This window comes from Polyergus mexicanus, unplaced genomic scaffold (genome assembly GCF_030449975.1).
Source record: "Polyergus mexicanus isolate NDT 795.1 unplaced genomic scaffold, iyPolMexi1.0 SCAF_10, whole genome shotgun sequence".
Taxonomy (NCBI): Eukaryota; Metazoa; Arthropoda; class Insecta; order Hymenoptera; family Formicidae; genus Polyergus; species Polyergus mexicanus.
Genome location: NW_027223330.1, coordinates 8,568,489 through 8,584,401, shown reverse-complemented (window position 1 = coordinate 8,584,401; position 15,913 = coordinate 8,568,489). Strand labels below are relative to the sequence as shown.

The 15,913-nt window shown below is 30.4% G+C and overlaps 5 protein-coding genes across 10 annotated transcripts in view; 2 read left to right on the top strand and 3 right to left on the bottom strand.

Moving 5' to 3' along the window:
* LOC138937209 (ERI1 exoribonuclease 3) overlaps window positions 1-4,374 on the top strand; it is a 181,367-nt gene extending 176,993 nt beyond the window's left edge. Inside the window, exons 1-2 of one of the 3 annotated variants that reach the window (XM_070303229.1) lie at window positions 2,516-2,881; window positions 3,077-4,374. In XM_070303229.1, coding sequence (XP_070159330.1) covers window positions 3,105-3,812 — 708 coding nt within the window. In that variant the 5' untranslated portion in view covers window positions 2,516-2,881; window positions 3,077-3,104 and the 3' untranslated portion in view covers window positions 3,813-4,374. Of the gene's footprint in view, window positions 1-2,515; window positions 2,984-3,076 lie in introns of those variants that run through there. The other 2 variants (XM_070303228.1, XM_070303230.1) reach the window with 2 other exon arrangements.
* LOC138937208 (transmembrane protein 39A) lies at window positions 153-2,593 on the bottom strand. Of its 2 annotated transcripts, XM_070303226.1 has the most exons (8): window positions 2,440-2,593; window positions 1,837-2,348; window positions 1,566-1,705; window positions 1,374-1,472; window positions 1,126-1,235; window positions 799-1,051; window positions 504-711; window positions 153-423 (listed from the first exon to the last, which is right to left on the bottom strand). In XM_070303226.1, exons 2-8 carry the CDS (start codon window positions 2,164-2,166, stop codon window positions 169-171), a joined length of 1,395 nt encoding a protein of 464 aa, XP_070159327.1. In that variant the 5' UTR covers window positions 2,167-2,348; window positions 2,440-2,593; the 3' UTR covers window positions 153-168. The 2 variants fall into 2 exon arrangements, with proteins under 2 accessions (XP_070159327.1, XP_070159328.1); XM_070303227.1 differs by having other exon boundaries at window positions 1,126-1,232; window positions 1,837-2,593.
* Window positions 3,890-10,965, bottom strand: Spd-2 (spindle defective 2). 2 transcript variants are annotated; one of them, XM_070303217.1, is made up of 20 exons: window positions 10,432-10,965; window positions 10,120-10,235; window positions 9,633-9,758; window positions 9,406-9,554; window positions 9,015-9,340; window positions 8,812-8,942; window positions 8,160-8,690; window positions 7,680-7,913; window positions 7,386-7,597; window positions 7,025-7,288; window positions 6,769-6,913; window positions 6,333-6,702; window positions 6,093-6,257; window positions 5,691-5,904; window positions 5,453-5,623; window positions 5,186-5,375; window positions 4,888-5,086; window positions 4,661-4,799; window positions 4,414-4,592; window positions 3,890-4,265 (listed from the first exon to the last, which is right to left on the bottom strand). In XM_070303217.1, exons 1-20 carry the CDS (start codon window positions 10,524-10,526, stop codon window positions 3,935-3,937), a joined length of 4,287 nt encoding a protein of 1,428 aa, XP_070159318.1. In that variant the 5' UTR covers window positions 10,527-10,965; the 3' UTR covers window positions 3,890-3,934. The 2 variants fall into 2 exon arrangements, with proteins under 2 accessions (XP_070159318.1, XP_070159319.1); XM_070303218.1 differs by having other exon boundaries at window positions 9,633-9,737.
* An 826-nt stretch (window positions 10,966-11,791) lies between these two features.
* Window positions 11,792-14,615, top strand: LOC138936774 (protein mono-ADP-ribosyltransferase PARP16-like). 2 transcript variants are annotated; one of them, XM_070302415.1, is made up of 7 exons: window positions 11,792-11,846; window positions 12,292-12,637; window positions 12,725-12,880; window positions 12,977-13,186; window positions 13,309-13,474; window positions 13,553-13,685; window positions 13,740-14,615. In XM_070302415.1, the coding sequence occupies exons 2-7, from the start codon at window positions 12,308-12,310 to the stop codon at window positions 13,897-13,899; spliced, it is 1,155 nt and encodes a 384-aa protein (XP_070158516.1). In that variant the 5' UTR covers window positions 11,792-11,846; window positions 12,292-12,307; the 3' UTR covers window positions 13,900-14,615. The 2 variants fall into 2 exon arrangements, with proteins under 2 accessions (XP_070158516.1, XP_070158515.1); XM_070302414.1 differs by lacking the exon at window positions 11,792-11,846 and adding an exon at window positions 11,915-12,038.
* Window positions 14,100-15,880, bottom strand: LOC138937196 (vacuolar protein sorting-associated protein 26C). Its single transcript, XM_070303204.1, has 6 exons — window positions 15,682-15,880; window positions 15,466-15,609; window positions 14,817-15,209; window positions 14,645-14,741; window positions 14,459-14,584; window positions 14,100-14,376 (listed from the first exon to the last, which is right to left on the bottom strand). The coding sequence occupies exons 1-6, from the start codon at window positions 15,736-15,738 to the stop codon at window positions 14,294-14,296; spliced, it is 900 nt and encodes a 299-aa protein (XP_070159305.1). The 5' UTR covers window positions 15,739-15,880; the 3' UTR covers window positions 14,100-14,293.
* Between the last annotated feature and the right edge of the window lie 33 nt (window positions 15,881-15,913).

The window sequence follows — 15,913 nt, the reverse complement described above, 5'->3', positions numbered from 1 at the left end:
TATTTAATAAGAATCTCTAAAATATGCAAGTTCTAAAATTTTAATGTAAATTTTTTTATATTGATATGTATAATTAAAGTTTGTTTTTCTTTTATTATTTTAATAGTAAATTTAATAGAAATAATATAAAATGAGAAATGTGTTGCAGAGAAATTTTTTTTAAATATCTTATTGAGCAACTGGATTTACAACCATTTGAGATTTCTCTTGAATTATTTGTTCAGCACGATATACTTTCCAGCATATTAAATAATCCCTTGCTACTTTGAACAGAGTATAATAATTTATAACTAGTAATAATGTCATTGAAAGTATTTGATACCATTCGGTTATCCGTAATAAAATAAGCAGTTGAACGCCCACCAATAACAACTGCAGTCCCAATAGTGAACATAGCAACATTGTTGGATTATAGAATAAGCCCTATGTGAGAGAGATGAATAACAATTAGTATATTGAGTATAATCATTTTCATTATTCACGGCAATAACATAAGATCGTACATGGAATCTATAGTGATTTAGATTACCCGGTTCCGCTGCTGTACACAAACCTTCGGAACGATAAATCTCTCGATTATGCCTTACGATCGATCCGTGCGGCCACAATACCGTATCATTCCACGGTTGAGCGTAGATGTGATTATTTCGATTTTCTATTTTAACCCATCGGCCTAAATGCAGTGCTGCCCTATGTAGTACATCGCAATATCTAAAAATCAATAAACGACATACATATATTCTTGAATTATGGGTTTGGCTAGGAAAATAATTCTTACAGGTGAAAGAGTGTATTCACCTGACAGGATAAAACTGAGCAAAGCATGCGCTTATCCGTCCGAACCAGAACAAAATTACGTGCTGCACCACCCATGGTATATTGAAATGTAAATGCGATGGTACAAAGATGATGGGCGCGATTCCGCAAACATACGCACTACCAGAGGATGAGAACAAAGCTCGCTTTAATCGTTGGTTAAAATCGGATCTCAAGGTGAATACTTCCGCCCGGATGGCTGACGCATTTAGCGAACAATTGTGTAAAGGTTTATCTGCGCACGAGAAAAATGGTATCATATTAAACTTCAGAAATAAATAACAGATGGAATTGTGATGTGACACTTGCCTAATAGATATTTTGTTTTCCGGTCTTCCTTTCCATACGAGAATGTTGTAGAAATATCGAAAAATGGTGCTGCGCTTATTCCAAACATGACAAAATATACCGACAATCTTCTAAAACAAATATATGTCATAAGCAATATATTCCTATCTCTTACTTTAATTACAATCATATATAATTATTAACATATAATAATAAGAATAATGAGATATTATTTAATATATTAATATATGATAAAAAGAGAAACACACGGATAACACAAATAAAAGATCTTCATAGAGTTATGCTTCTGAGCCATGTGATAGAGACACCAGCACAATATACTCATTACAGTAATTAATAGAGAAATTCTGAAATAAAGTTACATAAATATTAAGATATTTTAATATCGTCTCACATACTTCATTAAATATAAATTATCCAGTGATGAATCAATACAATACCTCATAATCTTTTGGATTGCAGGTAACCATCGAACTGGCAACGACATATCAATGAATTGACGTAATAATGTATAAACAAATCTACGTGCCATCATCGTAAAAATAAATATAAGTAGGTAAGGATCTATCAAATAAAAATTCTGAAACATCAGCATAATTTGGGATAATTTAATTATTTCAATATATAGTCTGCGTTTATATCTTTTAAAATATATAAATATAATACTAGTGCATATACATAAATTTCTGTATGTATATAAAAATAACATACCATACTATAATTATTGTACGAATATGGTAACCACCATACAGTTCTATATAGATTAAGCAGTTGCAGACAAGCTGCGACAATTGAGATGGCCAAAGATAAAGCTTCAAAGGTCAATTGTCCGTCAACCGGCACTATGGGTATAGGAACGTGCTTCGGTGCCAGAGATTTTCCGCTGTAAGTCTCGTCGATCTTCTTATCGTCCACGCTACTTCCGATCGCTCTCTCTCCGCTGTTACTTCTTCCATTAACATTCGCAGACCCAGCATAACTACTGCCGGATCTGCCGTTCGGGCCAGCTCGACCGGCAGCGTTTCGTCTGCCACCAGGCATTTTTCATATGCATTTATTTATACCTTATGACATTCGAAAGACACAAGCTCCTTTATTCCAATGATTTTTACACATGGCAAATATGTGTATCGCAAAAACGATCTTTGGTATCAAGAAACGTATTCTATCAAGGACAATTTTTTCTCTCTAGTCGTAATTTTTCTGACATGTTCATTATGTCACTGTAAACAAAACACATGATAATGAGAATATGGATGAAAGATAATACGCGTCGCGAGAGTTCTCGCATTTATATCGGGATATTCAACCCACGCCAATTAGATCTTGACGAAACTACACTTCTTCGATGCTTTTTCGCGTAAAGACAAGAGTTTAAAAAATTGAAGTCGTCGTTCGCGGAATGTTGATAAAAAGTTACAAAATGTTTTTTTTTTTTTTCAAGGTTAAGAAATTCATAGGCGAATACATTAATACAGCGAGATGAGCATGCGCCATCTGATAATATACTGTCAGAGGCTGCGGTCGAGAAGACGCTAGAGATGCTTCGAAGTATTGCATTAACCAATCAGAATAAAGAAATATTTACTCTTTTTGTCCTGATTGGTCAATCAAATGTTTCGAAGCATTTGTAACGTTTTCCCGACCGTAGAGCCCGAAGAGAAGCTAAGAGGTTCCCTGCTCCCAAATCCCAGGCTTCTTTCTCTGCTGATATCATTTTGCCATCTTTGATAAATACTCGTGATATATGTGTCAAGTAATCTTGTAATATTAAGAATATTGTTATTAATAATCCTTTGCATATGATATTTTTATATATTTTTATATATTCTTTTTCATGCAATTGATTGAACAAAAGGTAAGTAATAAGATTACTAAAGGATTAAATATCTTGATCAACAAGTTAAACGTTAAACAATCTAAACATTTACATTGTTTTGAAATTGTACAGGCATAATTCGCTCGTATAAATAACGAGCATGGCTCATCGAGTTCTCCGAAAATATCCTAGAACGACGGTAAATCGTTTCCAGGAAGTAGTACAAAAGTTTGAGTATCTACTAGTAATGGACTTTGAAGCTACATGCGACAGATACGTAATGCTCAAGCCACAGGAAATCATAGAATTACCATGTGTATCACTGTCTACCAGCGATTGGAAGATAAAGGATACGTTTCACGCCTATATTAAACCTAGAATCCATCCTAAGCTTACGCCATTCTGCACAGAATTGACAGGAATTATGCAGGAGACTGTGGACAATCAACCTTGCTTCGCGGATGTATTCTCGAGATTCCGCGAGTGGTTAATCGAGGGAGAATATTTTGACAACATTGATAAAAGTTCGTTTATAACATGTGGCAATTGGGACCTAAAGGTGATGCTACCAAGTCAGTGTAATTTGGACAATATTACATTGCCAGATGAATTCAAACAATGGATAGAATTGAAACATACGTTTTGCGACTCTACTGGATATTATCCAAGGAATTTAAAGGACATGCTTGCGCAATTAGATCTTCCATTCCAAGGGCGTTTACATTCGGGTATTGATGATGTGAAAAATATAGTTTCCATAACACAAGCTCTAAAAGAAAGATATAACACACAATTTAAAATTACTTCATCGTTAACAAATTCTGTACTAGGTTTAAGTAATCATGAACGGAGTGGAGTAACAATATAAAAAAAAAACACAGTTTGTTAAAAATCGGTTCTAAATAAAATAAAATATCGTTTTTGTATATAAAATTCATTAATTACATTAATTATAAATAAATATTTTAATTATAAAATTATGTATTTAAATTACGATCGTCTTATGGCTTTAATCAACACGTCCTGTTTATTATTCTCCGTATAAATCTCAAGTATAGCTTGCATATTATGTTCTATCCTTTGCGAACATTGTATCTTCAAGGGAAAGCTTCTTCTGCTCGGTAACATTCCTTCTGTGGGAACTACACTGAAATTCGAATTTGACAAATTGGTTTGGAATGGCTCAGCCGCTTTAAATAAACTAAGAATAGTCACAGTTGCCTCGTTCTCTACTGGAGGATAAAGAATGACGGTGGACGGAGTTACAGTGAATTGTTCTTCCGACAATCTGGGACGCCGAGTTTCGTAATCTGCCATAGTTCTATGTAATAAAATATAGTTTTAATAAGAAATTCACGTAAACTAATATCTTATCAGAGAACTTGTACATCTACTTGTGTGATTTTGTATAATAATAATATCTTGTATAATAAAAATATATATATACAAATAAATAAAAAATCTCTTACTGAGAAGCATAAAAACTTGCTCCATCTCCACTGTCTATATGGGTAGTATCACTTAAAGTATAGAACATCTGTGATTCATCAGCATCACAATGAACAGGCAAAGTATCATCAGCACATGCTTCCACAGTAAGCATTATTTCATATTGATGAACTCCAGCGCAAAGATCATTCAAGTTTTGCTATTTAAATATTTGTTATGATTAAGATATGAATAATAATGAAAAATACAAAAGCTGTATGCACTTACAATGGAATCTCGAATCGATAACAAACCAGGAGCTAGTTCCTCCCCAGGGAAAGCTTTACATATAGAATGCACAATATTTTTTAACGCCTCATTTTCACTTTCAGCCGAATTATCTGATTCTTTTATTTTATTATACAATCTAGAAAAACAGAAAATATGATTTTGTTAGCGATAAACATTAATGCTAACAAATATCAATTCATGAGATATATTCGCTCATCTTTAACCTGCGTATTCGCCAGCGGGTCGGTTCATCTCCATACGTGACATTTACTGTTGCAACATGCGACACCTCCGAACATTGTAATTTCGCGAAATCTTCTTTTTTGGGATAAAATTCTATCGACACTCGTCGAGTCTCTTTAGGATTGAGAATCAATTCTTTGGGCTTTACATGCCAATTAGAATACATTGTTACAGAAATATCTGAAATATATAAATATATATACACATATATTTATATAATTCATATAAAATATATGTGTAATGGTTATTAAAATAGAAAAAAAATCAATTTAATCAAACCTTTTGGTATAATTTTGATTTTAGCAAATGAATGTAAGTCTCCAATATTTTGTAGTGTAATATCTTTAGACAAGACTGTTGTTTCAGAATACAAAGTACCAAGTGATAATAATCCCATCTTTCCATTTGCATCTTTAAATATATTCGAAATTTTTATCTTGCTGTACCCACCGTATCCATACAAAGGTATCTATTACAATAAAAAATGTTTAATAATATTCTTTTTTAAGTTTGTTAAAATGTCCTATAAACACACATTATACACACTTTTTTGTGTTGCTGAGAATCGCTGCTATTTCTCATATAATGTTTGATAGTGATTTTTCCGGTTACTGGACCTGTATGATATGGACTAAAACTAACAGCGAGTGTTTTAAGCTCTTGACGATGCATTGCCAATATCATGCTTGTACTGACAGTTTGTCTATCTCCAAGAAACTATAATATAGATATTTGCATTGATAGGAATTTCAATCATAACTTTTTTTTAGATTTAACAATATACCTTAAAACTCTTATTGTCATCCCATATGTCTACTTGAATTTTAATCTTATTATTACTCGTGTTACGGATTGTAAATTCTTTAATTTCACTCTTTCCTGTTTTTATACTATTCCATATTAGAGCAGCATGTGTCGACTTAATTGGAATTGTATTTCCCGTTACAGTTACACCAGATACTGTACTGATTGGTGAATTTCTATCGCAAAGTCCGGATCTACATACAAATTTAAAAAACAGTTTCTGTTATAAATCATTGCTTATTGAGGAGTCATGATTTTATCATATATATTGTAAGATTTCAAAGTGGAATCTAGATATCTAGACGAGCAGGAAAAATATTGTAATATGGGAACATGAGTGGCTTATTTTACAATATATATATATATGGAAATATAAACTAACCTACTAGAGGTTACACTCTGTGGTGATGTTGCTGGACTTAGAGATACAGCATTACTGGGTGTATGGCAACGTAAATAATTTTCCTTTTCTGGTTCCAATATTTGTTCAATGTTTAAGATATAAAAATAAACATTGTTACCGGCGACTAATTTAATTCTTGCACATCTGCACAGAAAAATATATAATAACAGAATAAGTTAGAAACATAAATGTATAATTTTGATAAACTAAAATAGTTACCTTTCATTATCTAGAGAGCTTATATCTGAAATTTGCGGTTTATATACAATTGAGAACGAGCTTCTTTCCCCAACTTGTAAGAATATATTATCCGGTTCTACAGTAAAATTCTGTGCTGCGTTTGGATATCCTTCAACAGGCACGATAGTAGCAGATACATGTATCGTCACATTCCCCGAATTAATGATATTTAACAACTTGCCTTGCTGTCTTGGAACAATTATAGGTACCTCTGTATCGACGATTTGAATTTTACAGATACCCATCTGTGCATAAAGGGGCACTTCTTTCTGGAGTAGAACAGTGCCATTATTGCATTGTACATGTATAATTAGTTTGCTCTTCCAGTACTGCAGTTTTTGCGGAAAATCTATTTGACAAAAAGCACACATGTATAAAGAATACATACACTCCTCTGTATGAAGAAGATATTTACCTATCTCTGTAGATTGTTCACACTTTATATTAGCAGTAAACTTCTCGTGAGATTTTAATATTAGATGATTAAGTACATCGTGAGATTCATTTAGTTCTACTGATTTATCGAAAGTACCATCAATGCTAAACATTTTCGGCCCATCCTATAATAATTAAAAACATAGTAATCAATTTTCAGCATATTATCCCACTCTATATATGTATGTGTGTGTGTGTGTGTGTACTTTGATGTTCTTGATATAATATAATCTTACATGTAATATAGAAAGTTTAATAGGCACATCAATACTGTTTTTGTTGTGAAATATTATGGGTAGAATTTTTGCTGAATTCTTTGTAATATATTGAAAATCGAGTTCCTCTTTATGAGAATCGCATATAATTTCAAGTTCAAGTTGTTCTGGGTTAACACAGATCATGTGCTTCATATACCATTTTGATTTTGTTACCATATCTATTAAGATTATATTTAAGGCTACAAATATTTGTTTGCACATTTGTATCACTTTCACTTTAATCTGTAAATAGTAAATCGTAAATAGTAATCGAATAATTATTGATAAATAGAAGAGATTTTTTATCTATTTATATATTTTATTATTAATTAAAATGTACCTTTGTGGATTGTGCTCCATTAGGCTTTATTAAAATTTCATCTTGAGGTATATTTAATTCAATATTCTGCATACCTCCTAGCACTTCATTTAATTTTAAGGAATATGTGATCCATCTGTCCCCATGATTTAGAAGTTCAATATTAACCTCATTTGTCATGCCAATAATGCAATTGCACAATTGTTCTGTATTCTTCCCGATAACAACATTACCTGAAAAAAAATTTATGAAATTGTCATAGATCATATTTTTATTACAGAAGAAAGTTACTTTTAATAATTAAATAAATTATACTATTTAAATTTGGTTGCATTTCTGTATTTATATTCATAGAAAATGTTGGATCCATCATATTATTAGAAACATCATATTCTTCTATTACTTCTTTTCTTTGTATATTCAAATTATTGTAACTTTCATCATAACTTTCTAAATCCACTTTAGATGGTACATTGGATAATAAAGTAAATTTGTCATTGGATGACAATTTAAAATCATATAACAATGTAGCATGTGATGCTTGTACTCCTATTTATATATATACAAATGTTAAAATATATCAAGTTTCTTTTTTATATATTCAGTAAAATATTTAGAATAAAATATTAGAATATATATTAAATCATTATATATATATATATATATATATATATATATATATATATATATAAATAATATATTGAAATATTATATTTGTAATAAAGTCAATAATAATAATTAAAATGTAAATTTTTATAAAGTAAATGTCAAAGAAAAAAATCCCAATTTACGAACCTGCATCTTGATTAGATAAAGAAGTTGCACTTTTATTATTTGCTTCCTCTTTTAATATTTTCTCTTTACATATATTCGTGAAAGATTCAGTTGCATTTGTATTTTCATTTGAAGCAAATGACAATACTTTTGAACGCTCTTGCTTCACATTAATGGTTTCATCTTTAATGGTTTCACTTTTAATTACGTTTTTAGTTTTACTGTCTAATGATAACTTGACTGAAAGATTCTCTGGAATATCTTCATCAAATTTGTTGAAATTCCCAGTAGGCGTTGCTAACATAGACTTCCTATCGGAAGGCAATACATAAGTTTCTTGTACTATATTGTTTTGCATTACTAGACTATTCTTCTTTTTTTTCTGTGCCATTAAAATCTGATCAACTAATCGCCGTGGTGTACCACTATCAACGTTTTGTAAAGTATTAAGAATAGTGCTTAAACTTATGATATTATTTTTATCCATGTCTCTTGTTGCATTTTCAACGAATGTATGTTCTTCCTTTGATTCTATAGATAATGTTGCTGTTGCTAAAAAAATTTTTTTTTATATACAGTGTTGGTGTTTTGAAAGAAATTTAATATATAAAATAGTATAATATTATATATCATCTGTCAAGATAAGTCGATTCAATTAATGATTCCAAATTACCTCTTTTCATAGAATTTTCCAAAGTAAGATCAAAACTTGGCCTTACTTGTTTATTATTCCCTAATATTCCTATATCAGCTGATTTACGTTCAAAATATTGGCCAATAGATAGTTTCTGTCCAGCACAAGATCTGTGATTTAAACATTATTTTATTGAATATATTTTAGCAAAATTAAATACAATAATGTCGCAACAAACATACTCTACTGTTAAATCCAGTTGTCCAATGATACCAGAAAAGGAAGTGAGATCTAATTCCTGCGTTTCTATATTCATGACTGGCATACAATATGTACGATTTTGTTGCCAACGAGCTTCATCAACTGATAATTGTTCAGCCATTTTTGATCCAGATAAAAAGTCTTCATCATTATTGAGTTGTTTCATAATTTGGTTATTTACTTGTGCCATTATTTCGTCTGTACTGAAGCTAATACCATTGAAAGATTTACTTAAAAGAGACCGTTTGTTTGCACTATTGTCGACATCAGATGACCGTGCCGTTATTTCATTAGGATCAAAAGTAACCTGAAATTTATCTCTTGTAAAATGTTTTGACTTTGAAATAAAATTCTTAAATTACAAACACTTACATTAGTTTCACTGACTTCATTTGTTAAGCGATTAATGTTGCACTCCTGGTCTGATTCAAGCATATAAGGCTCATTTGGCAAAGTAAAATTTGAAACAGATAAATTGCCTGTTATATTTTGTATATTGGCATTATTTTCTTTATTTGTATCTAAAATAATTATGCACAATTATAAACACATAATAAAATTCATATGAATAAATTTTCATATGTCTTTGTCCTATTTACCTATAATTAGAGAAGAGTCTTTTGTGTCGCTACATTTCTGAAGAAGTCTCCTGGCATATTCAAGCTCTGCATCCGTATTTGGGGAATTCTTCTCCTCATTCTCTGCTACAGTCATATTTGTTAAAACTATCAACAATATCATACATTGCAACTTTAGCAATATTATTAATATAATTTTAAAGATAATGACAGGTTCAATTTTAAGAGGGACCATACAATAATTAACAGGTTTTGGATTTGATCTTCATCCTCCATATATCATAAAAAAGCTTAGAATGATAATAATAAAAAGAGAAGTTTTTTAAGAAAATAAAATTAAGATTACAAGAATATAAGAATATAAAAGATTAAAGCAGGACATATTGAAAAAGACATCTAGATATAAATGTGTCAAGTAACAAAATATCTCTGATGATGATAATTAATATTTAAAGATCACTTATAGATCAAATTTTTATATTTTTAGAATAAAGTCATATACACATACTTGACATGTCACGCAAAAGACCTAACGAGGAGTCTTGTTCATTCCGCACTAGCTCCTTTTCATATGATACATTTTGTTCATCTTTGCAATGTTCATCACTAAATTTGCTTTCCAATCTGAAATGAGATATCTTTAGGATTAATTATCCTATAAAAAAGAATTACTTGAGATTAACTGAAGTTCACATGATTTGTCATCTCTATGTGTAAACATGATACTAGAATGAGAGAGACGATGATTCTCAATCGAACGTCAGTTTTAATCGAACACTTTGTAAAATTCCTAAAGGAGGAGACGCTTGAGAAAACTTACGGGCTTTTTCTCCGAACAGTCGATGATGCTTGCGGTTGAGGTGTATTTAATAGCGTGTCACTAAATACGCCATAACCTTTGATCGGCGTGAACATTGTTAAATCCTTCGTTTCTCGCGCTTTGGAACACAGTAAAGGTCCGATGAATAAAATAATTTGGGAAACGAACGGTTGAACAATTTTTCAATACATCTGAACCTTTGGCGAAACACTCGGCCGAACTCTCTCTCAAAGGTTAAACAACGACAGTTGAATCGATTTTGTGGTTTAAATTTGAAAAATTTCGGATGTCATCGACGATTGGATACGCGCTTGAAGGTTGTTTACGACGCTCGTAGAGAGAAGCGTTATGAGGAACAAACGAAGACGGCGGAAACAAATAGAAGACGGATGTATATGGCACAGGTCCCGAAAAACATTGGAGACACGTTCGTTATTTTTTTGTGATAAATTTCTTGTGAAACGAAAATAATTAATCCATCCGGAAAATAAACATACCTCACGTGCACGTTGCGCGGTTCGTTAAACGCTAATCGTTTCTAGTGTACGGTAAGATTGCAAATCAAATACCGAAAAATGTATATTGAACATCGTAAGTATTACATAGATGTTGAAGAAACTATTTTTTACGATAAATCAATTTATATCGTCTTACAATCGTAATCATAGAAAGAGAAAGAAAAAGGATTAATATTCTGAATACTTATAAATTTCTGAATAATATTTATAAATATTTTCACATCTTTAATATAAAAAGTAAATGGATAAAAATCAATTAAATAATTTATCCTTTTAATCCATTAATAATCCCATTAATTTCAATGTTTTAATTTGCGGGGAGTTTGAGTTTTTGTTCTTTAAAATTAAAAAAATTGTTTACAGTGTTTTATCAAATATTTTGTTATGAAAGCGATTTAGTCTTATTTAACTTTTTATTCTCTTTCCCATTCAAATCTTATAATACTTACAAACATTATCACACTTATCACTTCTTTTGTAATAATTATTAAACTGTCAAACTTGTCAAAATATGTTATCTTGTCAATATTTGTAGAATACTGATATATATCGTGTGATCTATATGAATTTTTATCTACGTATGATAAATAAATCTTTTTATCTACACATGATAAATAAAGACAAAAATACTAGATAACTAGATAGGAATGATTAAATGTCCCTAGACGAGAAAATTAAAAAACACAATGGTTGTTTATCTCTCTCTTTCCCTCTATCACATACAGAGATTATATGTTTGTTTTCATAATGTCGTAGACACATACACTTTTTAATAATTTAGCCATTTAATACCATTGAATATTATTATTGAAATATGTTAGTGAGAATGATTTTCTCTTCAATAGAAGAGAAAAAAATAATTATCAAACATTATCAAACGACTACGTCATTGTATTTGTAATTATCTTTTAATGACATATGTTCTGTATGATCGTATTTCTCTCTCTCTCTCTCTCTTTTTTTTAGAGATACATTTTTTTCTTGCACATAATCCGGAAATGCCGGAATTACTAGTGAAACGATATTCTTTTTTTGCGTTATGTATTCTCTAACATAATTGATGATAAAGTCATGTGTTATTACTCCAAAGTATGTATAATTTTTATTTTTATTATATTTAAGATATTGTGATATTATATAATATCATTATATAATTGAAAAATAATAAATCTAATTGATTTGATTTTTTATATTTATTTTTTATATCAATAGTATAGCATAAAATATTTTCTATGGATGTGTGTGTGTGCGTGGTGTGATATTTTCCTCTTCAAATTATAAATTATTGTTTTTAACAGATACATACTTATTATACTTTTATTTTATTATTTTATTTGCATAGATACAATGGTAAATGAATGATGATGGCATATTTTGATAAAAATAATGAAGCATCTAAAGGTGCAAGAGCAAAACAGGATGAACAATATGAAATTCCAAAGGACAAAAATGTAACAAAGACTGGCTTAGATATATTATATACATCTCGAATAGATCGCAATGTAACTGATGAAGACCTGGAAAGGAAAATATTATCATTGAAACATTTATTAGAAAAAGATCCAAAAGCTGCTGATTTGAAATGGTCTCTTTTCGTGGCAGCATCCAATACTTATCGTTATGACAGCTGTTTAAAGCCATTTCCACCTATGTATATTAAAAACGAGTGCAAGGATATTGAAGCCTTGGTATATTAAAGATTCAATATCTGATATTTGTATACAATGTGCATATCATTTATAATTTAATTGTTTGATATGTCATTTTCTCTGCAGAGGAGAGCTATAGAATCAGTTCCTCCTTTACCCTTGATATGCAAAGAACTTAATGAAGCTGGTGCATATGAGAATTATGGTGAAACAATAGAATTATTATATTGGGTACTATTACGATTAAGGGATCCACACATTAAAAGTGTGCAGAAAGAATGTGTAAGTTTGTGTATTATTATTTCTGACAAAAAAATTTCAAAAAAGCACATATCATAATATATGACATAAGATCTTAGATAAATTCCTATGTTACAGTATGATTCCATATTGAGGAAAGTGCCACTGGAGGTGCCAGTTTCAGCTCCAAATCTTATATTTCAAGTGGCAAGTGCGAAGCAATCTGCAATAGAAGAGAAATGGAAATCAAGTGCTAATGGTCATTCGACGTTTTATGCGTACCATGGCAGCCGTTTGGAAAATTTTCATTCCATCATGCATTATGGTTTACAACAAAATATGTGCAAAGTATAGTAAATACTAATATTATTAAATTAGAATAATTTTTCTCATCCTATAAATGTTTTTCTTCTGTTGTGAAAATTATATGAAATTGGCAGGCATTTTTAAATAATGTTATTTTTTTTTAGAGGTCACAATTTGGCAAAGGAATATATCTTACGAGCGAATTAGGAGTGAGTTTACCCTATAGTCCTGTGGGTTATGGATGGGGAGGCAGTCTTCTTGGAAGTGAAATAAGTTGTATAGCTCTCTGCGAGCTTATCAATCATCCTGATATAAAGAGAGGAGATTCAAGTAAGCCTATAGTATATCTGTAAACGACTGTGTATCAAACTTTAAAAGATAAATCGTTATAATAGTATTACATTTTAGGGAATAGGACACAAAATACATTGAGTGATTCAATTGGTGGAAGAATACCAGACAAATATTTTGTAGTAACAAATAGTGATTTAGTAAGGATACGTTATCTGCTTGTCTACACCCAAGATCTTCATACAACTAGGTAAACTAAGATAATATTAGTCATAGGCTTTGTTTGATTGTTTTATTATTTCAGTACTGCTGATAATTCAGGATTATTAGTATGGTTCAAGCAACATAAATTACTGACGTTTGTGCTCGGCTACGTCGTGCTGTTAGCTTCGGTTGGATTAACACAGAATAAACAAGTAGAGAAATATTATAGGTTATTTATCCAGAAAGCAGGATTCGAATAAAAAAAATGATAATGCAAACATTGCAATAAATTGGTTTTGAAATGTGGGGAAAAAGTTTATAAGTACCTAATTTTCATAAAATTAGGCTTCATGTGCCAAGATTTTTAAGTAAGACTAGAAAAGAATATTTTTTTATCTTTGTATTAAATAGACAAAATATATAGAAAAAGTGTTTCCACGATTTTTAATTTTGAAATTTACATTTTTTTATATGTCAAGATATAAATATCCATTGGTGCATATATGAACAATGTTATCTTTTATATACATTCTTTTTAAATATATATGATAACTTTATATAAATCGTATAAAAATTTACATATGCATATCTACACACACACATACGCACATATATATTACATTATTTCTTAAAAAACATTTTTTCTATAACTTTTTAATATCGTGAGAGTATAATAGGAAAGTTCTCAGTGACTAAATAATCATCTTCAAATAAAATGATGAGATTTACCTCAAATTCTGAAAAAAAAAATATTGAATACATAAATTTGTTGTTTGCATTTTTTAATAGAATAAAATAGATGAAAAAAAATATTCTTACCAACTTTGAAGTTGCTTGTGCTTAAAGTAGGACATGTAAATAATCTTGGAAATATCATGTAAATTGGAATAGCAAGATTTGTGCAAGCATTGCCTTCACCAATTTGTATATTTTGTATCTCTGTCGCTATAAAATACTGTCTCATAAATTATTGTCATAATTTTTACATGGACTAGTTATTCTTACCATCTCTAGAGTATCCTTCTGCACATCCACAGGTTTCTACCCTTACTAATTGTAATTCTATAGATTTTATAACAGCTTCGCAGTGTTCAATTACCACCTACAAGTACAAATAATAAAAGTATAGTATTGCAAATAATAAAATAATATGCAAAAAAAATTTATCTATATATACTTCTCCTGTCAGAGGTTCGGAGAGTTTGCAATACAAAGAGTTTAATCTTCCCGAAATGCAAAACTTTGGCACATTAGGTCTATCCTTAATATTTTGCAGAGATTCTGGCATTATTTTGAAGAACACAATTTTACTGTGTTCTTTTTCTACCTTACTATTTGATTTATCTTCTACTATAAACTCCAGTGACTTGCTCACATCTTTTGCAAGAAAATTTCTTTTTATATCACAGCGTATCAAGTACTGTATATTAACAAAAACACCATGATATGTTTCATAAAGAGATTTACTTCCTCTTGGCTTTAATGGTAATTCAAATGGTATTTCTGTCTTGCCACTTGGAATTCTCCCAGATGGAGCAACATCTAATGTATATTGTACCAGTTGTATTGGCTAAAACAATAATTACAATTTGTTAGGATCTATTATAGATTTATCCTAACAGAAAAATATATCTATAAGACATAAGAGAGCTATAGTACAACAGCTTTCACACTTATTATACAATAGTATTGTACAATTTACAAAAATCGACAAAAATGCAAAAATTGCTTTAATTCAAGATTCATAAAACAATAATTGTGCAATGATCAACAATGAAGTTTGTAGAATTTATTAAATTTATTATAAAAATATATGTACTACTAACCTTAACTGAATTATAAAATGCTTCGAATATACCGACATTCTTTGAGCTAAGCTGCAAATTCACTGAGCCTTCCATAGTGAGAAATATGCCATCGTGCTTCACGTCCGAATTGTTTTTTAACAATATCAAACCAGCAACCACTTCCTACAACATAGCCTCAATTTCAGACCTAAATATCGAGCGAAAAAAACAATACTCGTATAACGAACGACTAACCCCCTCGTAATATATTTTGCTCGCACGTTTTAATTTTATATCTATATTGATAGACATGATTTCTAATTTCTGTGACACTTGAATCGATGACAGTCAATGATGCCAGCACGAGGTTCGACTCACTGGCTCGGCAGTGAGGGGATAATGCACAAGCATGAACCGCGTTAGAAGTTGTCAAACAAAATCAGCTGTCAACACAAGTCCACGCAAACGAAACTGTACATATATATTA

What these genes read in the sequence shown, in the direction of transcription:
- LOC138937208 (XM_070303226.1), bottom strand. Translation starts at nt 2,166, where the DNA reads ATGCCTGGTGGCAGACGAAACGCTGCCGGTCGAGCTGGCCCGAACGGC. An exon ending in GAAAACAAAATATCTATTAG is followed by an intron (nt 1,052 to 1,125) that starts GCAAGTGTCACA and finishes TCTCGTGCGCAG; the next exon opens with ATAAACCTTTACACAATTGT. An exon ending in GCTCAGTTTTATCCTGTCAG is followed by an intron (nt 712 to 798) that starts GTGAATACACTC and finishes ATTGATTTTTAG; the next exon opens with ATATTGCGATGTACTACATA.
- Spd-2 (XM_070303217.1), bottom strand. Translation starts at nt 10,526, where the DNA reads ATGTTCACGCCGATCAAAGGTTATGGCGTATTTAGTGACACGCTATTA. An exon ending in GGAAAATTCTATGAAAAGAG is followed by an intron (nt 8,691 to 8,811) that starts GTAATTTGGAAT and finishes AAATTTTTTTAG; the next exon opens with CAACAGCAACATTATCTATA. An exon ending in AATGCAACCAAATTTAAATA is followed by an intron (nt 7,598 to 7,679) that starts GTATAATTTATT and finishes ATTTTTTTTCAG; the next exon opens with GTAATGTTGTTATCGGGAAG.
- LOC138936774 (XM_070302415.1), top strand. Translation starts at nt 12,308, where the DNA reads ATGATGATGGCATATTTTGATAAAAATAATGAAGCATCTAAAGGTGCA. An exon ending in AAAGTGTGCAGAAAGAATGT is followed by an intron (nt 12,881 to 12,976) that starts GTAAGTTTGTGT and finishes CCTATGTTACAG; the next exon opens with TATGATTCCATATTGAGGAA. An exon ending in CAAGATCTTCATACAACTAG is followed by an intron (nt 13,686 to 13,739) that starts GTAAACTAAGAT and finishes TTATTATTTCAG; the next exon opens with TACTGCTGATAATTCAGGAT.
- LOC138937196 (XM_070303204.1), bottom strand. Translation starts at nt 15,738, where the DNA reads ATGTCTATCAATATAGATATAAAATTAAAACGTGCGAGCAAAATATAT. An exon ending in GCAAAATATATTACGAGGGG is followed by an intron (nt 15,610 to 15,681) that starts GTTAGTCGTTCG and finishes GCTATGTTGTAG; the next exon opens with GAAGTGGTTGCTGGTTTGAT. An exon ending in AGAAGGATACTCTAGAGATG is followed by an intron (nt 14,585 to 14,644) that starts GTAAGAATAACT and finishes AGTATTTTATAG; the next exon opens with CGACAGAGATACAAAATATA.